The sequence below is a fragment of the Cryptosporidium ryanae genome (assembly GCF_009792415.1).
Source record: "Cryptosporidium ryanae isolate 45019 chromosome Unknown contig_20, whole genome shotgun sequence".
Taxonomy (NCBI): domain Eukaryota; phylum Apicomplexa; class Conoidasida; order Eucoccidiorida; family Cryptosporidiidae; genus Cryptosporidium; species Cryptosporidium ryanae.
The window spans coordinates 26,753-54,287 of record NW_027125544.1 but is presented as its reverse complement, the minus strand read 5'-3'; the positions used below and the strand labels follow the sequence as shown (position 1 = coordinate 54,287).

Genomic DNA, 27,535 nt, shown 5'->3' with positions numbered 1-27,535 from the left:
AGTTTTCTGTACCCCACTAAAGTGGCGTACAATAAGAGAATTATATGGGTGAGATTAAAAGGAAGAATTGAAGGATATATTAAGAGAAGTGTATGTAAGATATTCACATTTAGATATATTTAACAAGTGTGATATACATTTAAAGTATATATATTCATTAGATAATAAGCGTTTTTATTCGTAATGAATATAAAGTTGACATTGTAATTATTATTTTTAGTTAGAAAGTCTAAGTTGAGATTATTTTTGTTAGTTTATCAAAAATATATCTAAATAATAATAGTGTTATTGCAATAGATTTAACAAAAAGTATCAGAAGGGAGTTAACATTATTAATAATAACAATTTAAGTGATACATAGACACAGACAATGCCGTTAAGACTAGATATAAAGAAAAAGCTTCAAACCTCAAGTGAGAGGGTTAAAAGCATTGATTTTCATTCAACAGAACCTTGGATATTATCTGGTTTATACAGTGGTACAATAACAGTCTATGATTATGAGACACAAAGTTTAGTAAAATCGTTGGAGGTTTCTGAGTATCCAATAAGATGTGCAGTTTTTGTATGTAGAAAACAATGGATAGTAACATGTGGTGACGATTTACAAGTTAGAGTTTATAACTATAATACTATGAAAAAAGTAACAAGTTTTGAGGCTCATAATGACTTTATAAGACATATGATTGTTCATAGTAAATTACCATTGCTATTAACATGTTCAGACGATATGACAATAAAAATATGGGATTGGGAAAGAGATTGGATAAAGGCACAAACTTACCAGGGAAGTTCTCATTATATAATGATGATACAGTGGAATCCGAAAGATAACTACGTTTTTGCCTCTGTGTCACTCGATAGAACAATAAGAATATGGGGAATACCATCAAATATTTGTTCAATTACAAATTCTACTGTAAACACACCAAATTATACATTATCAGGTCATGAAGGTGGTATAAACTGCCTAGCATATTCACCTTCCGCAGAGAAACCATATATAGCTACAGGAAGCGACGACAAAACAGTTAGAGTTTGGGATTATCAAACAAAACAATGTATACAAGTATTATCAGGTCATACAAAAGCAGTCAGATCTATATTATATCATTCACAACTTCCGTTAATACTTTCTTGTAGCGAAGATGGTACTATTAAAATATGGCACTCGACGACATACAGATTAGAATGTACGCTGAATTATATGTTAGATAGAAGTTGGTGTTTAGCTGTAAATGAGAATAATATACTGGGAATAGGTTATGATGAGGGAACGGTTGTACTAAAGTTGGGTTCAGAACAACCATTATCTACATTAAATAGTGGTAAGATAATAATAGCAAAAGGTACAGAAATATATCAGACTAATTTAAGGGCATTATATAAAAATTCTCAAAATTCGTTGTCTTCAAATAGTATGAGTGAATGGGAGTTCAGCTACGAAGATGGTGAAAAAATAACACTACCATTTAAAGAGATAGGTTGTAGTGAAATATATCCACAAGATATACGGTTTCATCCAAATGGGAGATTTATATCTGTATGTGGCGATGGTGAATTTGTAATATACACGACTCAAGCATTAAGAAGTAAATGTTTTGGTAAAGCAATTGAAATGGTGTGGTCTAGTGATGGGCAATTTTTTTCAACTAGAGAGAGTGGTGGGAGAATAGTGGTTTATCATAATTTTAAAGAATGCTGTTCGTTTTTCCCTAGTTTTTTTGTAGACGAAATATTTGGTGGTCAATTATTGGGGGTAAAGTCGAATGAATTCATTTGTTTTTATGACTGGTCAGAATGTAGACTTATTAGAAGGATAGACGTTTCTTTATTATGTAATGTATACTGGGATGAATTAGGTAATTATCTGTGTTTATCTTGTTCGGATATATTCTACATTCTCAAGTACAACAAAGATGAGGTAGATGATAATTTGAATTCATTGAGTTCAACAAATTTAAATGAAGGAATTGAGACGGCATTTGAATTCATATCGGAAATAAATGATAAAATAGAAAGTGGTATATGGATATCTACTTGTTTTATATACATCACCTCTCAACTTAGACTTCAGATATGGATGAATGGTTTTATAGATTCAATAGCCTATTTACCCGAGAAATCTTTATACTATATACTTGGTTATGTTAAGGAAATACAGAGAATATTACTGATGAATCGTGAGTTTACCTGCATAAGTTACTATTTAAATATAAATTATATAGAATATCAATCTTGTATTATAAGAAAGGATTTTGAAACAGCGGAAAATGTATATTGGAATAAAATACCTTCAAACTTACACACAAAAATAGCAAAATTTTTAGAAATACAAGGTTATAAAGAAAGGGCATTATGTATAACAGAAGATTTAGACCAAAAGTTTGATCTTGCAATAGGGCTCGGTAAATTTGAATTATGTGTATCCATTCTAAATGAAATATATAAAAAAGATCAAGAACTATCTTATAATGGTGACAATTTAAGTACCGTAAGTGGTTCTAGCACAACATGTGGAGATGATGTAGAAAATTCATATTTTGATGGAATTTCACCGGTAAACAGAAAAAGATGGAAGGTTTTAGGTGATATTGCGTTAGAAAAAGGTATGTTTTCACTAGCAATTTCATGTTACAAAAAAGTACAGGACCTGAATTCATTATTGCTTATATATTCAAGTATTGGTGACATAGAAGGACTTAGATATATAGCTGACATTGCTGTATCTAAAAAACAATGGAACACTGCTTTTATATGCCATAATATCCTGAATGATAAAGATTCTTGTATAAATGATCTCATTAACTCAGAAATGATTCCATATGCTGCTCTATTTGCGAGATGTTATTCACCTTCTAGTGTTAATTCAGTTGTTGAAAAATGGAGAGTATTGAATGAGAGAAAGAATGGTGAAATTTTGGCAACACCTATGGAAAATAAAGATTTATTTCCGTACTTTGATGAGGCTTTAGATTTAGAAAGGTTTATTTATTCTGAAAAATACAAGAATAATACTGTTTGTTCTTGGGATAAACTAAATGAGGCTATTAATTCTGATTTACTTGAAGATTTTGAAGAGAAAGGTTCAAGTTATATACAAAATGTCGTTTGGGGTTGTGAAAACGTAGTTGAATTTAATGAAAACAAAACAAACTCTTGTGGCAATAATAATAATAATAATAATAACAATAATAATAATAATAAACTTGTTAGTAATTCTAATATTATAGATGATTGTGAGAACAAAAATAAACATAGAGTTGTTGTGTTTAACACAAATTCAGATGAAGGTAAACATGAAGAAGTAAATGAATGCGAGTTTGAGTCGAATATAGAACGAAACAACTGTTTACAATCAAATAACTCAGATTTGTATTCAAATAATCGATCTGATTGTAACTCAGCCTCTCCATCAGCATCTCCATCAGCCTCTCCATCAGCCTCTCCATCAGCCTCTCCATCAGCCTCTCCATCAGCCTCTCCATCAGCCTCTCCATTAAGGGTTAACTGCAACAACAATGACGAACAAGTAAATAACAATTTCAAACATGGAGGTGGCAACAACAAAAAATACAACAATAGTCACACTAGAAGACACGGTGGCAATTTTAATGTTAAAGAAGATGGTAATAACAATACTAATTATAATAAGTATAAGAATAGGAGAAACAGAAGATCTTCTAGGGGTGGGGGGTTTTCAGGTTCTAATAAAGATAATGAAAACTGAATTTTTAAATTTAAATTTAGATAAAACTGTAAGAATAAAGTGTTTTCCTTTATATCGCAAATTAAATTGCCGTAAATGATAAGTTATTAATGTTATTTTTTTTTTAAATAATATTTTAATCAATTAAATATTGTAAATAATTGGTGTATGTTTAAGAGAAAAATAGCCAAAAACATTAGATGTTATTTAATTATATTCTCTAGTGTCCCGTTTAAACTTCTCTTTGTAATTTGGTGCAAACTGGTTTAACATAAAATAGAGAAAGAATAAGGATATCTTCTTCATTTTGTATTCAATACTAACTAACCTATAATGTATACTTTCATTGATATACAGGAATAAATTTTGCTGAAACTAAGAAAGGTATAAGTAAGGTAGTTTAAACTACGAACAAATTAGTTTTAAACTTAAAGGAATAGATATTACTATTATGTCCTATTATTTTATTTAAACTATATTTATGTACAATTTCATTCTCTAGTACTAAAAAAGATTAAATTCTCTTTTTAATACAATTCATTGAATTACACTCAAATAATAATCTACTTCATTCACTTAATCAAAAGTCATTTTTCTTATTAAAAAATAGAATAGAAATTGAATATTCTATTCTATTATTTAATAACATTATGTAATGACAACCTTTAGTCAGTTGTTAATATAACCTAGGGTAGTGTGGTTAGTAAAAATTTTGCTTTTATTTTTGGTTTGTATATTTTAAAACTACATCAAAATTTGATTTTATTTACTAAATTATGTTTTTAATATTTTTTTCATTAATTTTATAAGTGTATATTTCATCGAGTTTATTACAGCAAATATACTGTCGTACCAAGTTTAAATGAGATGCATGAAGTATTGCCCAGTGATTTACACTAAACAGTTAATATTAACCTTATTTATCAGATATTGCTCTAAATTGAGATGCAATTTCTTCATTTAACTGAGAAAAATGATTTTTTATATCTTGTTCTGAAAGTCTTGGGTCGAGAAATTTCATTGATGTAACTTTGTTGATTGTTGCTCTCATTGAATTGTATATTGTAGACCAGCCTATTTTTTGTTGTAGTTGAGAGGAATCTTTAATGGCTTTTAGAGAGAGATCATATAAGTTGCCTATTGTCTTCATCATACCAAGAGTTTTCTGCAATGGGCATGTGAAGTCGTAGTCAGAAAAAGCATTCTGTTGTAAAAAGTCTTCTCTGATGATTTTTGCAACTTCCAATACTATTTTTTGATCTTCAGAAAGAGAATCTTTACCTACAAGTTGGAGAATGTCGGCTAATTCATTTTCTTTTTGTAATATTTCTGCCATTTTCTGTCTTAAGCTATTAAATTCAGGATCAACAGAGTCAAAATATGGTTCCAATACTCTTGAATATTTACTAAATGATGTATTCCAATTAACAGAAGGAAAATGTTTCCTTTGTGCCAGTTTTTTATCTAGACCCCAAAACACCTGGACGATACCAATAGTTGCAGTTGTTACGGGGTCCGAAAAGTCACCACCTGGAGGAGAGACGGCACCAACAATTGTAATAGTTCCTTCTCTATCAGGTGAACCAAGGCATTTAACTCTGCCAGATCTTTCGTAGAAAGAAGCAAGTCTAGCTCCCAAGTATGCAGGATAGCCAGAGTCCGCAGGCATTTCCGCAAGTCTGCCTGATATTTCTCTCAAGGCCTCAGCCCAACGAGATGTAGAGTCTGCCATCATAGATACGTTGCAACCCATATCACGGAAATACTCAGATAGTGTAATACCTGTATAAATAGAAGCTTCTCTTGCAGCTACAGGCATGTTAGATGTATTTGCAACTAGACATGTTCTTTGCATAATAGATTCTTTTTTTCCATCAACTACGGTAAATAATTCAGGGAATTCAGTAAGTACTTCGGCCATTTCATTACCTCTTTCACCGCACCCAATATAAACAATTACATCGGAGTTACTGTATTTACTGAGAGCTTGAGAGATACAAGTTTTACCACAACCAAAAGCTCCCGGAATAGCACATGTTCCTCCCTGAACTGATGGGAAAAGAGCATCCAATACTCTTTGACCAGTTAGCAATGGTGTATGTCCTTGCAATTTTTCAATGCATGGTCTTGGTACTCTTACTGGCCAGGTGTGATACATTGGATAACTTTTAACCACACCATCGTATTCAATATCAATGAGGTTATCATCAATTGTATAATTGCCTTGTATTGGTAACCTGACTACTCTTCCTTGTACATTCGGAGGTAACATAATTTTGTGTGTTTTAAATAATGAATTTTCATATACTGTACCAAATACATCACCACCTGTAACTATATCGCCAACACGCAAATTTGCATTTGGTTTAAAATCCCACAGTTTATTGTGGTCCAATGAAGTTACATCAACTCCTCTTGGAATAAACATATCCTTAGTTGATTCGGCTATAAACCTTAATGGTCTTTGAATACCATCAAATATATTGTCTAATATACCTGGTCCTAATTCTACGGACAATGGATGACCTGTTTTAATGACTGGGTCACCTACAGTCAAACCAAAGGTATCTTCATATACTTGAATAGATGCAGTATCACCTTCTAATCTAATAATTTCTCCAACTAGTTTTTGAAAACCTACTCTAACCAGTTCATACATTTTAGTACCACTCATGTTTTCAGCAACAACCAATGGGCCTGCCACCTTATAGATGGTACCACAATTTTGCTCCGATTTCATTTTTAAATAATACTTTTAAATAGACCTCGATTTATTTTATTAATTAAATACAAAGTATAAATTAAAATCAAGTCAAATTCAATTTTATAATAAAATGATTACGATTAATAATAATTTATAGAAAAAAACTTGTATGTTTTATATGTATTTATAATATAATTATCCTTTATTTAGAATTAATTAAGATTTAATTAATTTCTAAATATATATACATATATATTTGAGTTATTGTCTAAGTTTTCTGAAAGAAAAAAAGAAAAATAAGAGCCAATAATGATAATGTTCAATTAATTTTATTTATTTATCCTTCACTTAGTCAATAAATATATTTATTACTGCCCTGAATCCTTATTAATTCAAATTTAAATACTTTTAAAAATAAAAAATGGTTAATTTTATTTATTTATATACACAAATTTATTTTATTACTCTTAATTTAATTTGATATTTATTATAGACAGATAGACATAACGAATATATTAAAATTCATAAAGGTGTTTGGCTTTACAAGACAAACATACCGCCACCGGGTAGGACTCTAATTATCCCCCTCAAATAAAATTTTGTGTATTTTGCTAAACTAATGTTGTTTTAGTTTCAATAATTATACTATTAACTGTATTGACATTTGTTATATAAATATAAATTAAAATATATGTAAATTTAGAATTAAAGATTTTTTGGCGTTGCTCTAAATTCTAATTTAGCCCTTAACAGTTATTTTTCCTTGTTAATTAAAATATATATAAATATTTCAATAAATAAATAAATAAACAAATATATATATATATATATTGAAATATAAAAGGAATAGTTATTAATCTTTTTTACATTGACTTTTCTTCAAATAGTGTTTTACTTGTAATTATGTCATTAATTATACGTTTTCAATTTTTATCTGTAATTCATGTGATAAAATTTATATTTAATATTTATTGATCCAATGAGAATTTAATTAAGTTTAACTGAAGTATTTATTAATTAATGAATATAAGAAAAATAATATATATACTTGTCTTAAAACAATTGTGCCTTTGGACTATTTTTTAATCAAATAACCTGAAGGCGGGTTATTTTGCATGCATTTTTCCTGCGAAGTTTATATTATTAATAGATTGAGGGGTTAGATTGGTATTTTGTAATCTTTTTTAAAGAAAATATTTATTGGCTATTATTATTGTTTTGTTTTTATTGAATTTAATATAAAGTACCACAATAGAAGAATCGCAAACGTTATCAAGCAATTATTAAATATAACATATAAAGGGCGTTTTTATTTGAATATATATATGAAAGGATAAATTAACTTAATAAGCATTTACATTAATTATTTGAATCATACTTTTTTTTTATCAGTAATTAGAATCATTTTTATTATATTTTTCAACACTTGAAAATAATTAAACGTACTAAGTTAATGAATTTTTACATGAATACCTAAAAATTTACGAAATACTAGTTTGAATTACAAATATTAGATTTAAAGTTGATCAATAATAATAATATCAATATATAATATTAAGATATCTATTTAAATATAATTATAAAAAGAAATTTATAGTTAGTGGTAAGAAGTATAGTTAAATCAGAATTCAAATATAAAAAATGCAAGAAAACAGAAATGACAATATTATAGTTGATTCATGCGTAGACAAAAATATGAGATTAAAAACAAATCAAATAGTTTTTAATAGGTACTATTTTCCGATAAAAATATTATCTGAGCTTAGAGAGCTGGGAGTTTCCCCACTAAGGATGTCAGAAAATTATATATTGCATGGTATAGAGCAAATCAATAAATTGAAGGATATTGATGTCAAGAAAAAGTTTGTAAGTATACTATTAGATTGTTCAATTAAAAGAGAAATAAGTTCGTGTAATAATGAGTATTTAAATAATGCGACAAGTATGATAAACAATAATAAGTTACTCAAAATGGATCCATTTTATAATGACGAATATTGTTGTAGTGAATTGTTACGTGAAACTCTGATTAAACATTTTAAGAAAATGGTAAGGTCAGAAGATGATGTAGTAAAAGTTATATCAGATCAAATGAATCAATATTTAAGAATAAGCAATGCAAACAATATTAATGAATTAATTAGTGTAAGAAGAATAAGCGAGGTATTATCACAAGAAAATTCAGATAATTACGAAGAGGTTGAGGAATATTTCAGTAATAATTCTAGTAATCTTTCTTCAAGAAATAAGATATTAGATTCAAGAATAATTAATTTTCCATTTATATTACTCGGATTAAGAGAATCGTTAATAACTCAAACATTAAATAGTTTGATAGAGTCGAAAGACAGACTTAAAGATATTCCAAATGAAGTAAATTTAATTAAAACGAGCCATCCTTTGTTTAATTTCAGAGAAAAAAAGTTATTTTATGATCAGAATAAACAAAATAATGATTTAATTAGGTTGAAGGAGGAGGTATTTTCAACAGGAGATAATAATTGCGAATTAAAAATACTAATGGAGTATATAATAGATTATTTAAGTTTGAAGGGAGATATTTGTGGAATACAGAATGACAATTATGGATTGTTTGAATACAATTTTAGAAATATGTTAAGGTATTTAAATAAAGATAATTTTAATACTAAACAGATAAATGTGATTATTGATTTATCATTAAGAACGTTGATAAAAACACGTGATGTATCATTGTTACTATTTTTAATAAGTGAATTGAATAAACTAAAGGACTATATTAAAGAAGAATACACTGTTGAGATAAATGGTTACATATGGAATAAAATTCAATTGTTGTCTTTAAAGTCTTATTTTTATTTATATACAATACAAGAAAAGAATGAGAATAATAAGAGCAATAATGATAGCAAGAAGAAAGATAATGATTTAAGTATTAATGAAGAACATTTATTACTTAAAAAATCAGATTCTACGCGTTTTGATTGTATACCATTATTCAAATATGTATATATTGGTGGTATTCCAATGTATGGTTGCAATATAATTCAATTTAGTCTAATATCAGATTCAAGAATGTTCAACAATGTAATACAGGAGGATAATGTGAGAAGTAGAATTGAGGTTTTATTAACCCATAATGATGATATATTAAATGAAAATATTCCTATTGACAAAAATAGTATAACAAAATTTGATACAAGAAAAAAAGGAGGTTTAAATTTTAAAATACCATACTCAATATTTACACTTGAATTTCTTGATAATATTGTATATATATATACAAATCCTAATTTTTATTATAATAAATTAAGTAAAAAAATGCTTACCATTAAAAAAAGTTTGGAAAATTATTATTCTGGTGATTATATTGTAGAATTAGTTTGTTATACAGAAATAATTGAATGCAAAACATATAAAACATGTTTATCAATATATGTGAATGGTGAATTTGTTTACAAGTATTATTTTAATAAAGAATTATATGATATGTTTACACTATACCAAAAAATATCTGTTAATCTTCAAATAACTATGACAGAAGGAGTTCACTTAGAAATGAATGATAAAAGCAACTATTCCAATAATCTAGTTAACGATGTACTTATAAAAAATGATATTATTGATAATATTAATAAGATAAAAAATTTAAATATACATGATGATAAAGTAAATATGGGTGATTGTAATTCAGAATATAATTTTAGAGTAAATATCTCAGAACTGTTACTATTTTTATCAAGTATTTGTAGAAAAATAATTGGTAGAAGCTTTGATAATATTTTAGCTAAATCAAACAATAACTTAAATGGGAATAATGCAATAAATATGAATATTCTATACTTAATTTATAATATAATATCAAGCATAATTGACAATTACAACAATAAAAATTCAATAAGTGATATTCCGCAGTTAATTAATTTAACATTAATATTCAAATACATATTCTCAGATAATAATAATAATATATTGATGGAGCTACTTGCAAGTAAAAATAATAATAATGGCGACATGGTTATTACTGTAGAAGATAGTTTTCAGTTAATACTAAAATTAATTAATATAAAATTAGGAAGCAATAATAGTAACTATGAGTGGTTGATTAGAAATACAGGAATAAATGTTCTTTCTCAAATGAACGCGTCATTATTGACATACATTTTTTATACCACAAAAATAGACAATATAGTAGAATTTATAAAGATAATAATGAATATCGATATTGGTGTAACAAATGAAATGATTGAATTATTCAAACATTTTTCTAGTAATAATATATTTAATTTAATAATAACAAGATTACTTAAAAATAAGGATTCAAATATAAGCGAAGATGTTAAGGAATACAAGATTAATTCATATTACTTTATATTGTTAACAGAAATGTTAAGTATTAATATAAATGGTAATAGTGAACCTGATATTGAGGATAAAATATTGATTCATAGTAAGTCAGTTAACTCGAGCTTTAAAATGGATCATAATTTAAATGATGTTGAAATATTTGGTTACCTAACAGAAAACTTAAGAAATAGAATAGAGTCGGAAAAAAAAAAGTATTATCATCCTTTTTGGATATATAAGGAATATGATTTATTTAAACTAAAAAATTATTCAGATAATTATCAATATATGAAAAGAGAAGGTATTCCATTATATTATTTTAATTTTAATAATAGAATAACCTTGAATATACTTTTGAATATTTTTGTCATGAATGGAATGTCTATTTCTCAGTATAATATATTGTTTTTTGTATTAGATAATTACGATAAACAATTATTTGATGAAAGTAATAAAGATCAGAGTAATTATAAGGTTGAGAGTAAATATACAGAATATGAATTTTCATCTAATAAAATATTAAGTAATTATAGAAAAATAAAGAGGCCAAGCAGTTCAATGTATACAAGTGAATTTGAAAAAATTACAAGAAAACAAATAGAAGAATATAGTAATTTAGATAGCATTAATAGTTTAGACGATTATAATGACGATAGTCAGTGTAACAAATATGAGAAAGATTATTTGGAATTAAATAGGAATATATTATTTTGGAGAGATATTATATATGAGATATTCAAAACATTGGTTATATATTCAGAAAATATATTTGAGAATAATTGTATTTTATTTGGGAACGAAAATTTAAATAAAACATCAAATATCAGTGATGAAGATAGCTATAATAAAATTAAAAATATAACTGACAAGATATATAAAGCTACATCAGGTATATACACTACATCTGGCATAATATGGTTTGGGTATTTTTTAAAGTATGGTGTTACTGAATCCCTGGGAAATATTGTATCATTCACAATAAGTTCATTAACATTATTCAAAAAGGAAATTATATTTAACCATGGTGTAGATATTAATAAACAAAAGTTTAAGAGAATAGAAAAAATGATAAAATTTCTACTACAAAAAGTAGTGATTAGTATAAATATAAAAATAATTAAAGATATAATGTTATTCAATGAAAAATTTTCATATTTTTCAAGGGAAATAATCGATAGTGACTCTTTAAATTATAAAATATTTGATGATAATTTACATCCTGTAGTGGAAACACATATATTGTTTAATTGGCTAAAGTCTCAACTACTTATATGGTCATATATAGATATATCCAGAATACTTAAAGAATATTTATTGTTTTCTATTGGTGAGTGTGGTTTAATGAAGCTAAAGGATATTCACCCAATAATATTTGCCGATATAATAGAGAATAAATTAAATTATAAGAATATAGATAATTACAGAATAATTCACGATAATTTAAAAAGTGAAAACAACGATTGGATAGATAATTTAATATTAACGATAAATAATGAATCATCACAGTGTGAAGCAAAAAATAATGACAATATTAATACAGAACTCATTAAAAAAATAATGAATTCAGATATAGATACAATAAATAGTTTAGGTAAATATTGGAGAACTTTCCATCCTAAATACATGAATTTACAATTGGCAATATATTCAGTTGTAATTCATTTATTTGGTGTTAGTGATGTGGATAACATTGATGAAAAAAAAATACACATCTTAAATCTATCTTTAGATATATCAATCAGATCTTGCTCACAAATACTCTCAATTATACAATCACAAATGAGCAGCTCTAATGATAATGACGAAATAGAATTTCAAAAACAAAATAAAAACAAGGAGTTACTTATTAGTTCAACAATAAACAGATGTGTTTGGATTGTTAATAACATACCTTTCAATTTGTTTAACGATTTTTATAATAATTGTATCAGCTATGATTTTAATAATAATAATAATAATAATAATAATAATAATAATGGTTATAATACTGACAATAATTTAAATCACACAAATAGTAAAAAAGAAATGAAAAATAGAAGAGCTACTGATACAAATATTACATTTAATAATAAATTATCCGATAAAAATCACATTAATATGATAAAGCAGCTTTTGACAATAAGGAGAAAATCGTCTCAACAAAACAACATTGATAATTTAAATATTTCAATAAATTCTGCATCTTCAAATTCACTGGATAATAGGAACTATTCAGATCCCTCACTTTTAACAACATTGTCCTCAAATATATTAAAAAATAACGAAATAAAAAATAATAATATGAATTTAGAACAAAGAACATTGGATATAAACGACCTATTAAACATCTATATTAACTTTATTTTAAGTGGTCCAGAAAATATAGGCGATTATAATAAATTAATAAAATCAGAATTATTTACTAGCTTAATGAAAATAATTACTCTAGAGTTAGTTAGAAACACAACAAACCTTAATATATACTTTAAAATATCACTAAAGTCATACTTAAGATATGAAGGCTGGATATATATAAGAATGTTACACTTATTTATAATAAATGAATTCAACGTCAAAAAATTAACAGAAATTGAAAGTAAAAAAGATGTTTTTGAAAAAATCAACTCTAAAAACAGAAATAAAGATGATAAAATTAGTAGAATTTTAGATAATACGGATAAGGTGATAAAAAATTCAGAAATTGATATAAGACCATATTTTAATTTAAATATGAAAATTTTGAATGATATTATAAATAATATCAGAAGATGGTTGATTAGCGTAGATTACAAAAATATAGATGATAATGATGAATTTTGGTTTGATTCTTCCTTAAGAGCAATCGTTTTATTTTCAATATTCAAAGATCAACAAGAGGCATTTATATTAGAGCAACTTTCTAACTATATATTCCCATTTTTAAACAAGTGTGAGAACAGTTTAAATAAAAATGACTATTATAGCGAACAAGAGAGCAAATTTCAAATTAACGATTCAATCACAGGAGTTATAATAGTAGATATGATATCTGACAATAAGACAAGTATGATTAATTATTTAAAGGAAAATGGTTATTATTTGGAACAAATTGTTGAAAATAAATTAGAAACTCAAAATGATGATCTTCATAAATTGTACTTGTTTGTTCAGAGATTAAATAGTCTCCCATTATATTCAATACCGGTATTATCAGATTCTAAAACCTTTAAAAATTATTATAACATAAAACTAAATAAATCTTATAATGTATATATATTGAACCCTATTAATGGCGAAAAGGACGGAAGTCAATGTTTTTCATCAGAGAGTATTTCATGTTCAGAATCTAGCAATGGCAGTATTACAAAGTTCAGAGATGACAATTCGTTCGTATATAGTAATGTACACATTAAATTATACAAAAAGAAATCAGAAATAACAAAAGAATTCTTAATTAAAGGTGAAAATATAACATACAGTTTGGAATGCATAATACCTTTAAATTTAGAAAATTACTCTTTAAATTCTGAAGTAAGAATTGAAGAAATGGAGAACGCTCTAATGGAAGTACTGGATTTTGACGATTTGGGAGCAATTAATTTAAAAACAAATATGTGTGATGAGATAGATAATCTTAGTTTTGTTTGTTTATATAGTAGGAAAATAAACATAAAAGATACATGTAATAAAACTTTATTATGCAATTTAAGTAACTGCGATAATGAGTTAAGTGAAAACAAGAAGAATTTATTAAATCAAGATATTAAAAAGAAAATGGATTATATACAAAAAAACATTAGAAAAACAAAATTACCATTTGTTTTGAATTCAAAAAAATCTTCAATTTCATCATCAGTATCTTCCTCTTCATTACTTGTACTTAAAAGAAAGAACTCACAAGTATTAAGTAACAGTTACATAATTAGACTTAGAAAAAGAGGTTGGATAATGTTCAAATCTTATATAATGGCAATATTGGTATCAAAAGGAAATGATTTTGGTCTTAAGGAAAGAACTGTAAATTATGTATTTAATTTACTTTCACTAATAGCAAGAAGGATTGATTTTTTAAGTAAAGAAAATAAAGACGCAGATATAGAAGACAATATTGATGAATTAGAATTTTGTGTTGAGGACACTATTAATATTCTTATATATACAATACAACTTACATGTTACTCAACAAAATTAAAGAATACAAATGAGAAAACAATTAATGATTCTTTTTCAGTTAATTTTATTGATAATAATAGTAATAATAACGAAATAGATAATATTGTATTAAATAAAATTAATGAGCAAATTTCTCATTTGATATTAGTTAAATTCTTAAAACTTCATGACGGAAAAAAACATCTTTTAAAAGATCTTTGGTCCAAAAACTCTTTAATAGAATCAAAAATATCTTTACTACTTTCTGAGTGCATAAGACAATGTACATTAACAGAGTTAATGACACTAAAAAATGAAATAAATAATAATAATGAAAATTTAGATGTTAAAGATTCCAGTAATTTTGTAAAAACATTATTAAATGGTTCATTTAGTAACAATAAATTAGAAGAGAACTTCAAAACATTGTCAATATCTTTACCAGATTTGCATATTTTCCCAAATATATTTTTAAAAATGATATCTTCAGAATTAATATACTTCAATCAGGAGACAAACGATAAATTTATACAAAATTCTGCTTCAAGTTGTGATCAATATAGTGAATCAAAAACTCAAAGCAATAATCTCAATAACAACAATTCAAGATTACGACATGATTATCAAAACAATTTGGTAAATAGTAATAATAGCGACATTTCGCCAGCATTTAGAACAAATCCTTACTCTTCAATATTTATTGGCTCAATACAAAGCGAAAACTTTAATGTGAATATAGATGAAAGAGTAGCACATTGTGATTTAGCAACTTTAGGTGGAGGAATAGTAATATGTAGGGCTCCGTTAACATTTAGAGGACTACAATCAACGGGTTTATCTATACCACCAAATATACTTTCTTTCAGAGTATTAGGATTGGGAAGATTTGGAATAACTGTTGCTCCTTCAAATGTATTAACAATGCCATTAGAGGAGGTATTTCAAAGAAATGATGTCGTTGGTCTAAAACCACAAATTCCGTCAGGAATTGATAGCAGAAACTTAAACAATGATATTTTCCAACTTCCTGAAAATATGTTTGCTTTGGAGATTGAATATATAGAAGGAACTGTAATAGATATAAGATATGGTGTAACTACGAATTCTTCAGGTTCTATACTGAGATCTGAAATATTTATTGGTGGAGAAAGCATAGGTAGTGTATTGGAGGTGCAATTTAATGAACTAGCACAGATATCGGAAGAAACGAGATTATCAGTTATATTTGTTGTTTTAGATCCATTGACGATTTTATATGAGGGTTTACCTTTTTCAACAAGGTATCGCAGAAGAAGCAGTACATGGATTGAAACAATTCAAGGTGTCACAAGTGAAGAATTAAGAATTCAAACTCAGGATTCAACTTTACCTAAAACTAATACTGATATTCACAGTGAATTAGAAAAAAGAAACATTAAACAAAAATACAATCTTGATTACATCAAATATATACAAAATGTTAAATTATTTCAAGAAGTACTCATTTCAAATCATAGCACTGTTTCTAACATAAAAGACAACATAATAAAATCAATATATAACTGTTTTAGTGATATTAGCGATGAATACTCAAAACATCTTTACAATTATTATAAAATAAATGTTAAAACGATAGATTTAGTATTTCATGAGAATATTAAAAAAAACGATATTAAAATTATGGAATTATTGTTGGAAAAAACTTTATTATTATGCTCAATATGTACTATATTTGGTATAGATATAAATCCACTTGAAGAAGATACAACTGATATATTAAATATTAATAAAAACGTTTCAAAAAATATATTAAATTATGATAACTCAATCAGTGGTAGAGCAACAAAAAGTAAAAATGATAAAGAATTGCTTTTAAGAAGAAGGTGTTCAAATATATCTCATGGAGATTTACCATGGTTAAGTAGTAGTGTGGATAGTGGTGTATTATGTTATACTTGTTTATACGGTTTAAACATAACTCAGTTGGAAACATTATTAAAAGGTTACTTAAAGCTTTTTAATGTTGAATTTATAAATAGATTTTATTTTTTGTTGGGAATAGAGAATATCAGAATAAATTACAAACAAGGTAATAATGATTTTATTTCGAATAATCAAAAGGAACTATTGGAATCAATATCTGTATTAATTTCAAGATCTTCATTGGTTATATCTTTAGTAACAAGAATAATGTTAGAATTTTATCCAAATTCTAATGAAAAACAGCAGTTTAATAGTGAACTGAATGATATATTATATAGTCTATTTTGTTTAATGAGTAATTTTTCTTTATTTTCATGTGAAGGGAATACTTGTGATATAAATAGTCAAATTTTTGATATATATTCGAAGAATTGCGATTTAAAGGAAAAAAATATTGAAACTAGTATGAATAAATGGGATAAAGAAGGCTTTGTTAATATAATATCAAGTATTGGTGTTGAATGTAAAGAAAAGAATGATATTAAGCACATTAATACTATTAATAATGAAGAAGATTCAGAAGTATCTAAAAGTTATGATATACCAGCTATAGAATTAAGAACAATATTACTACCTAAAGACTGTAATACATTATGGAAATGGCTATCTGAACAAGATTTTATACTAAATACAAATCCAAATAATATAAATCAATATGTAGGATCGATAAAACATTTAGATAACTCAATATATGGAAAACTAAGTATGAACCAAAGAATATTTAACTTGGAAGGCTCAAATCCAGTTACGGCTAAAGCATTAGTACTAAAATCGAATGGTACTACAGCAATATGGTCAATTAAAATATCTGCAATCGATGTAATTTGTAATATATGTGGTATAATTCCAGAAAAAATAATACATAATTTATTTTTAAATAAAGATGATATAAAATTGTTCTCAAATAAATTTTTTCAGTTATTAAGGATAATGAGAATATGTACATACTTTGTTATAAGAGGAAGAGAAGATTTTGTGTTTCCTGCAGCTCATCAAATAGTAGAAGATAATAATCATTTATCCCCTTCTCCAGATTACTGGTTAATGTATAGAAGATCACTGAGTAACGATATAAATGCTCATTCTGACATTGTTATTAAGGATTCTACTAGATATATATTAAACAAAATAGATCATGAGAGTGTGCTTATAGATAAATTGTACTCATGGCAAAGAATCGTTTATATATGTATATCAAAGTTACTATATGAAAATGATGCTTTAAATAAAAATCTAAGACATGTAATAATGAATCACTTGAAAACAGAAATAATATTTCATCTTGTTGGTTCAATAATACAAATATATTCTATTAGAAAAATAGAAAATGCTCAAGGTTCACCTAACAATAATTCATCTAAGCAGTTAAAGTATTCATCTTTGTCCCCTTCAGTTTATGTTGCTCACTGGTTAATGGATCAGTTTATTAGACATCCACTCTGTCCAAGTATAATTAGAAAATCAATAGTTAATAATTTAACATGGAATTCACTATTTTCATTAATTACTAATGGTGTGCACATACCTACTAAACTTGCAATCGATTCTTGCAGAATTACATATTGGATAACTAAATTATCAAGTAAAAGTATTTATAATAAATCAGATCAAGTACAAGGAATATTAGATTCTATATGTTATTGTGTATCATGTATACTATCTTTATATGAATCAAAGGTATCTTTTGAGAATGATGATTCACTTGTTAATATAAATAATTTGCCTGTATTTAGGGAATTAATACTGGGGAAAGTACCTATTACTCAATTGGGATGGGATCACTTTACATCAGCGGAAGACTATAAACCTATAAATAGACAAAAAATAAATACAACTCTAGTTTGCCACTTTATGGCTTGTTCAGCAAGATGTATTCTTGATTCATCCGATGAATACACAATATTACCATTACCACATATTTTGTCATTTTTCAATAAGTATCTAAGTTTTATTTCTATTTCAAATAATTTAATGTTAAGTACAAGCGATACAATAATTCACTCAAACAATGAGTTGGATAAATCTAGTCATATGAACAAATTTATTGAAAATGATGTTAAACCTAATACATTGTTTCCTTGGAAATATATCCAAAACACATTAAATTACATAAGTAACAAAGACGTATTAATTAAACAAGATAACGATATTTTTACTGAAGAATACTATTCACTTCTAAGAATTAATTGTGGTAATATTATTGAAACAGATATTTTAGATAGATACAAAAGAAATAATGTTAATTATAACACCAATAATAATAATAATAATTTATACAATAACCAATTAACTAGGTTATTTAAAAAAAATTCTGGTTTTATAGGTTTTAAAGTAAAACCAGTAAAGCTTGAATATTGTTCAAGTCATAAAATCAAAAATTTAATTTTAAATAAACTACCGAGAGTTACGTATAGTATAAGTGAAATGAGTGGATCTATTCATGAATTTGGTGGTTATGAATATGGGATTGTATCTTACAAAATTAAGGAATTAATTAAAGCTTCAGTGCATCATTTAGATCACGTATTAGTAGATAACGATATTTTCAAATTTAACATTCTTGATCCATATTCAAGTGATTTGAATAACCAAAGTTACAAAAATGTAGATTGTGATATTCAAAATTGTTATAATATATTTAATATTAGATTAAACAAGTTACTTTACGTAAATGGATTGCATACAAGTAATGTAAATATAAAAATGAGTTTTAATAAAAACATAAATTCATTTCCCAGAAATCCTATTAAGCACATATTTATAGGTGGAATTATATTTAATAAAATATTAAATGAGGATGAAATATATAAATTTTATAGCTATTGGATTCAAAATGAATTGGTAGATAAATTAAAACTGAAAAAAAGTGAAGAAAACACTATAAATTATGATAGCAATGATGGGGAAAAAGATATTCGAACTGAATTAGGTTATTTGGGTACTGTTATATATTCATTTTATGATGACCGTTGTTTATCATTTGGGAATAAGAGTATTAAAAATAGTTTAACAAGAATAAGGGCAGCAAATGATAATGAAATTAAGAATAGATTTAAAAATTCTAAAATAGATATGAATATTATTTTCCAAAATAGACTGTTAACTTTTGAAGCAGACAACATTCCTATTTCAATCACAGGCTTGACACCGGATTCAAGATTTATGTTGCCAATAATATGCATAAATTTAAATAAAGAAAAGAATGAATATAATTCTGCTTTGGAATGTAGTATATCTGTAAAAAACAGTTTGAACGATATTTTTATTCCACATAACCAAATAGTATCAAAAATAGACTATTTACCAATTATTCAAGAAAATAATAAGTTAAAGAGTAATAATTACGAAAATGTAAAATGGATACCTAATGAATTTAAGCATCATTTTAACTATTATAATGATAATAATATAAACAATGTACAAAACAATTATAACATATCAGATTCAAACAGCAATTCACTATCAATTAAGATAAAAAGAAAGAATGATTCAATAAATTCTTTGATTAAAAATTCAATTCTAATGACAAATGAAGTTGAACATGATATTGTTAAGAACAATGTTAACGAAAAGAATTCTGATTCTAATAGTAATTATAACTATAGTAATAATAATCAAAATAAAAGTATTGTTTATGTTTTAGGTTATTTATATCCAAGTATACCTAATGGTATAGGATTATGCAGTAGTAATAATACAAGAAGAGAATTATATAATAATGTATTATTTAATAACTGGGGTAATTGCATACTGCCGTCAAATTCTAATTGGTATATAATAAATGAAAGGGAAAACAGAGAAACAGAATTAATATATTCTTATGGTAATGGTAAATTTAAGAGTAGAATAGTAACATCATTAAAAACCGTTATTGATTTAAATAATAGCACTAAAATAAATGGTAATAATAATAATGATAAAAAAGATGGTGATAATAATAATATAACAGAAGTCTTTAATAGGAATACAGAAATATCAAATAATTTTGAGGAAGAGAATTACTATTTTGATGAGTCTGATGTTACAGGAGTACCAACTAGAACTAAACTGTTCAAGAACCTAACTCCAGGAAAATCCTTTAGCGTTACATTCAATATTACAAGATATAACAATGAATTATATGATGGAGGAAACATTAACAATTCACAGGCATATGGCGTTGGTATAGATTGGTTAGATGGATTATTTAGATATATTTGGTTATCTGATGGAAGATTAATAGTACCCCTTGTTCCACCATTACCCTATGAAATAAGTAAATTAAATAGCGAATATAATATACCTATAAATAAGGAAATAATAATATATAATAAAAATGGGTTTAACAATGACAATTACGTAAAAATAGAAAAATATGGTGTTAATGATGAAATTACACTGGAATTCCAACCAAATATTCCTGCAATATTGTTCTTCAAAAATAGTAATTATTGTTTTTCATTTAATTTTACAGAATTTTACAGGAGTATTGGAGATTATTATACAAGTAACGTATTAAAAATGTTTAGTGATAATCGTTTATATTGTAATAGTAATACCACAATTATATTAAACAGCAATTTAGAATGTGAAAAGTATGATTTAACAGAAAAACAAATATGGATATTAAGAACATTAGTTATAATGGGAATACTAGAAAATGACTCATATATATTAGAGAAATTAATTTTGAAGTACAAAAAATACATTATTGACTCTGAAAAAGGTGAATTTTTATTTAAAGTATTGATTAGCGATGATTTATATAACAATATACTTAACTGTATTCCAAAATCAGTTACAAATACAAAGTTATCGCTTAGATCACTATTGAATAATATATATGACTACGTTAAATTTCCAAATACGAGAGACTACATTCTATTTAATAGACATTCTATAAACAATAATTGTAATAATGATACATGTAATATTGTCAGTGAAAATGAGGATTCGTTGATAGAGATAAAGGAGGAATTTAATCTAAATTGGGATTTACTAGATAAAGTTTTCACTATAAATACAAAAAATGAAATTGATAGAATACATAATTCAGCAAAAACATTTTGTATTAAAAGATCTTTAAAAATCGTAAAACATGAAACGCCATTTTGGCTCGCATGTTGGATAGGTTGTGAAGATGTAGTCAGAAGTTTACTTAAGTACTTAAATATAAACAATACAGGTGTTCATTTGGAAAAAAATAATATTGAAGACAGTGAAGTATGTGAAATTGTAGATAATGAAATTTTAAAAGCTACTTCATTGTATATAGGTTGCCATTATACTTCAGAAAGTGATATTTACAGGTTAAACACATATAATATTCAAATAGATAATGAATTATTAGTAGAAAATATTAGGCATGAGTCATTGCTTCAAACAGGAATAATGGGTTCTGTAATAAGTGGAAATGCGAGGATGGTATACATATTATCATGTATATATGATTCAGATATTAACATTCAAGATAAACAGGGTAATACATGTTACCACTTTGCAATAGCGTATGGTAATCTAAATATAATACAACTTCTTACATACAAAGGAATAAATCCTTATATTGTTAACAAAGAAAAACAGTTTGCAGGTTCTGTATATAGAAATATGTATAAAATTTATATAGAAAAAGATAAAAATCATACAATTAATATTGATTCAGAAACAAATAGAAAATGCAATTATGGAATTAATGAAATTGCTATGGATTGTAAAGGTATTGTTAATGATTTTGAATTAAGTATTGATGATGATTACAATATTAATTTAAACGAATTGGACAATACAACAAACAAGTACGCAAATGAATGGTTTATGATTCCAAAACCACCAAAAGTAAGTTTCCATATGGATAAGAGAGAAATAGTTGAATTTACACAGCAATATGAAAAAATATATTGTTTTTCAGTCTATGAACAGAATAATATAAAAAATAACTTTAATAAATCATATGAAATTTCGTCTTATATTAATTTAAATATAAATAACAAGTCTAATTTATTACCTCCTTATCAGTATCCTTGGCCTGGTTTATTATCAGATTGCCAAATAGTATCGGTAATAGATAACTCTATCGTTAAAAATTCCCAGTTTGATACAGATCACTCTGATATAGATAATGAAGTATGTATACAAATCAAATCTTTAAATATAGGTGGTACACAAGATTTTTATAACATTGACAAGCATGATGATAATAATAATAATATTAATTCAGATAAATTATGTCAAGATAAACTTTGTAATGATTTGTTGATAAAAAAACTATACAATGAAAAAAAATTAAATATTCACATTATTCAATATCTTTTCTATAGATGGTTAAGATCAATTAGACCATTTGGAACAAATAGATCATCGGGAACTGCAGTATCTTTATTATCAAAAGCAATAAATAGAATACCTGAAACAGGAAGGCCAGTAGATGATATTATATTTAACATGAATGGTGTTAATTATTATCAGAATAATATAGTAGGAAGCAGCAATAACAATACTACAGATCAAAATCAACAAGGTAACAATAACTTAATTCATCATCAATTTTTACATAGAGTTTCAGGTAGAAGAGATAGTAATTCAATATCAAGGCAACAAGAAGAGGATAATAGTGACAATAACGTATTAAATAATGCTTCAATAGGATCAATTTCTGGTAATAGTATCGGAGTCAATTCTGATTTATGTTCAACAACAAGAACACCTAATTATTATTTTTCAGGTTTATCTCCAACATTATCACCGTCACTTTCGTATTCTTATTCACATGTTTTACCAGAGAAAATAGTAGTTAAACAAGATGTACTAGACGAAATATATAATGGTCTTTCTCAAGTAGACGATATTAAACAAATATTAGAAATAATTCATGTTACATGCAAGTACATAAATAGACTGGCATTATTGAAAACATCAATGGGAATAACAGCGAATCATAAAATTAGTGAAATGACATTTCCAAAAAATGCAGGATTAAAAACAGGTTCAAGTCCGAATTCACCTTCTGGAAGTGCTTCAAATGACATGATGAATAGCAAAAATATATCAAATGAACAAAAGCCTAGTATAGAAACTCAAAGAAATGTTGATAATGAGTTTAATATACAAGAATTAATGATAAGATCCTGTTGGGAATTATTGGAAATGGAAGAATCAATAGATGTTAAGCAGGGTTACTATCCATATTGGACCTGTGAAAATGAAAGAAGCACATGGATACATAATGTTAGAAAATTGCTTTCATTAGTAAGCAATGATTATAATAATTTAGATTATATTTCATGTAACTCATGGATAGAATGGATACCTAATTTGGATTTATTTGATAAAAGTACATTTAATAAATACAAGAAAATGTTAATTAAAAGGAATAACATTAGTTATTGCGATTCAGAATCATTAACTCCAACTCTAAACTATGAATTTAGATTAAAACCAATAATATCAGTTGACATGAAAATATTACAAAAAATGCATCAATATTGTCAAAATAATGTAGATCAAAGTTTAATTAAACTAATCAATATAGAATTAACAGGATATAATATATATAATGTGTTAACATATGAATTATTGAATCAAATGGATTTTAATGATAAAAAAGAGTATGAAAATCATAACGATAAACGCAAATTTGATAACTTAGACATTAAAAATAAGGCATTAATGATGCTTGGGATAAAAAACACTGATATAGGCAAAATACTCCCTAAAAATACGTCTAGTATTTGGAATAAAACAAAAATGTCCCCTTCTGATTCTATTGATATGATTAGATTCATTTCTAATTCAATAAAAAACCTATTGGTTTTTGTTATACTCAAGTATAATTTCGAAAAAGAAGATAAATTAGATCTATTGGGTATTCAGTATAACTTAACTAAACAAGTTAATTGTGAATCAGAAATTCCAAAAAGTAATGAATCAATAATAGATATAAACAATATATTCTATGATAATTCAGAATTCCCATTTAAAATTATTGAAATATTATTAAATAAATCATTACCTATATATAGAACTTCAAACGACATATTCGCTAAAATTCAAATAAGTGATCCACCAAATAAGAATTTAAATATAATGAAATTAAAAATACAGGCATTATGTTGGTATATTGATATTATAAAACAATTTATATATGGAAGAATATTGTTATTGAATAAATTTAATGAACTATCAAAATATACAATTCCAATGATATCAGGTGTTTATAATTCGCCAACACTTAGTTACGAACAAGAAGACTTTTTGAGAATATCATCTTCATATTACTTCATAAATAATTTCTACGGTGATTTATTTTGGAAATTAGATTATTGTACAGATGTTACTGACATTAAAAAATACCACAATGAATTAGAAAATAATGATTGTATTCCGATTTCAACACTATTATTACACTCTAGTAAATTGCTTGGAACATGGGGAGGGTATCATAATATATATTCGTCACCGAGGTATTTGATACATATAGGTCCTTATGATTTACCTATACCAATAAGTTCATATTTATTACTAAAGCCATTTTATAAATTAAGTTTAATAAGTGCTCTATGGAATGATATAATGAAAAGACTAATAGACTATAAAAAAAGAGACAATGGTAACACTACAGCAAATAATGGTTTAACAGTACATTTAAATAGAAACTTAGCAGTAAACGGTAATAATCCCTTAAAATATTCGCTTTTATCTCAGTCAACTAGACAAATACTGCATATGCTGCCAGAAAAATTGAGAATTACAGAAAGACCATTCTTGATTGTGTTTAGAGGAGAAGGAAGTACTGATTTTGGAGGCCCATTTCAAGAATTTTTATCTTGGATCTCAAATGAAATAATGAGTAAAAACAATAATGTTGGAAGTAAAGACCAGAATGTGAGTAATACTATGCAATATAATGGTTTATTCACTTTATGTGCAAATGCTCTTCATTCAATAGGCCATAATCAAGATACAGTGACTATTAACTCAATGTATTCAAATTATAAAACTACTGAATCTCTCTATATATGTGAGGATTTCTTGTTATTTAACAACATAAAAAATATAACAAAACAATTAGGTAATACACATGAATTGACTTTACTTAATAAGTTTAAATATGATTATTGCAGGAAAAGATCTTTATTTAAATATGATGATAAAAAAAATAAAGACGAATGTTATGGTATCAAGTTTTTAATATCTGAATTTAAAAACATTATTAATAAAATACCTTCTTTAAAGTGCAATCATAATTATTCTAATAAGAATAGTATATTAATTAGTACTATAAATTGTAATGTTAATCGTTATTCAGGAAAAAACACAAATAATGGAGTGAGAAGTAAATTTAACTATAATTTTGAGAATAGGTATAATTACAAAAATGAACAGGTTAATAATAATTTTGAAGTAAACTCCAATAATGAATATAATGGGGATATTTCTGAGTATCACGAATATGAATATGATAATGAAAATAACAATGATTATTATGATAACATAACTGATGAGTATGAAAGAGGAGAAGAACAAGAACTTCAAGAGGAAGAAATGGAAGAATTGGAAGAGGAATTAGATGATGATGGTATTGAAAATACATCCTCTTCAATGACATCATTAAGTTTAATACCAATGGAAATGGATAACAATGAAACAATAAACAATACGAATCCAACTCCAATAGTTAATTCTGAAGTAAATACGCAAAGGGATCACAATATAGACGACATGGGAATAATACATAAACTTGATCCTTGGGAATGGCCTATTGACAAGGATATGAAGGAAATAATAAACGAAATGTACGAGTGTTTAGGAAGATTAATGGGAATATGTGTAACTACGAAAAGCGCATTAAATATTAATTTAAATCCATTAATATGGAAAAAGTTTTCAGGTTTACCATTATCATTAAAAGATTTAGTGGATGCTGATTGTATTGCATATGAAATGCTTAATTCATTAAAATCTATTGAAAATGAAAATATAAATAATAGACAAAGAAATATAGGTAATATAAACGATATAACGACGGTACCTGAAATAGAAGGACTTACATTTCAAATTGAAAATATGAATGGGAATATAGTTTCATTGTTAAATAGTGAGGATAATAATAATAATGAATGTTACGATTCCAGTTCAAATATTTGTGTCAATTTAAACAATTTACATTTGTTTATTCAACTTGCAGAAAGATGTAGAATGATGGATGATTGCGATATAATGATTAATATATTAAAAGGGTTTGGTACAATAATTCCACTTGGAAGATTGAGAATGTTGTTTAATTATCAAAAGATAGAGTATTTAATATGTGGTGAATCTAAAATAGATCTGAATATACTTAAAAATCATACAGTATCCCCACATCCAGAATTAAAAGAACAATTATTTAAGGTTTTAGAAACTTTTAACAATGAACAATTACAAAAATTACTTAGATTTGTATCTGGAAGAAGCAGATTGCCTCAAGTGAATAATTCTGGTGACTGGAAATTTTCTATTAACTACGACAATCCAGATACTATTCAAGATAATAGATTACCAATTGCAACTACATGTGGATTTAGATTGTCATTGCCTAGATATTCAAGCATTGATATACTTAGATCAAGGTTACTCTATGCAATTAACAATTGCGTAGCTATTGATTTAGATGCATATGTTATTCATGACAATTAAATATAATAATTATTAATGAAAAAAACATTAAAATAACTTTTATAAATATATTAAATCAAAATTTTAAGTTT

General features: G+C 25.8%; 3 protein-coding genes across 3 annotated transcripts; 2 read left to right on the top strand and 1 right to left on the bottom strand.

Annotated features, from left to right (window-relative positions):
* Nucleotides 1-370: 370 nt before the first annotated feature.
* On the top strand, nucleotides 371-3,730 carry FG386_001053 (coatomer complex beta; the record flags this gene model as incomplete). Its single annotated transcript, XM_067340446.1, has 1 exon — nucleotides 371-3,730. The coding sequence occupies one exon, from the start codon at nucleotides 371-373 to the stop codon at nucleotides 3,728-3,730; it is 3,360 nt and encodes a 1,119-aa protein (XP_067196956.1).
* An 895-nt stretch (nucleotides 3,731-4,625) lies between these two features.
* Nucleotides 4,626-6,449, bottom strand: FG386_001052 (vacuolar ATP synthase subunit A; the record flags this gene model as incomplete). The annotated part of the gene is made up of 1 exon (XM_067340445.1): nucleotides 4,626-6,449. The coding sequence occupies one exon, from the start codon at nucleotides 6,447-6,449 to the stop codon at nucleotides 4,626-4,628; it is 1,824 nt and encodes a 607-aa protein (XP_067196955.1).
* A 1,605-nt stretch (nucleotides 6,450-8,054) lies between these two features.
* On the top strand, nucleotides 8,055-27,464 carry FG386_001110 (ubiquitin ligase with a HECT domain at the C-terminus; the record flags this gene model as incomplete). Its single annotated transcript, XM_067340503.1, has 1 exon — nucleotides 8,055-27,464. The coding sequence occupies one exon, from the start codon at nucleotides 8,055-8,057 to the stop codon at nucleotides 27,462-27,464; it is 19,410 nt and encodes a 6,469-aa protein (XP_067197013.1).
* Nucleotides 27,465-27,535: the final 71 nt, after the last annotated feature.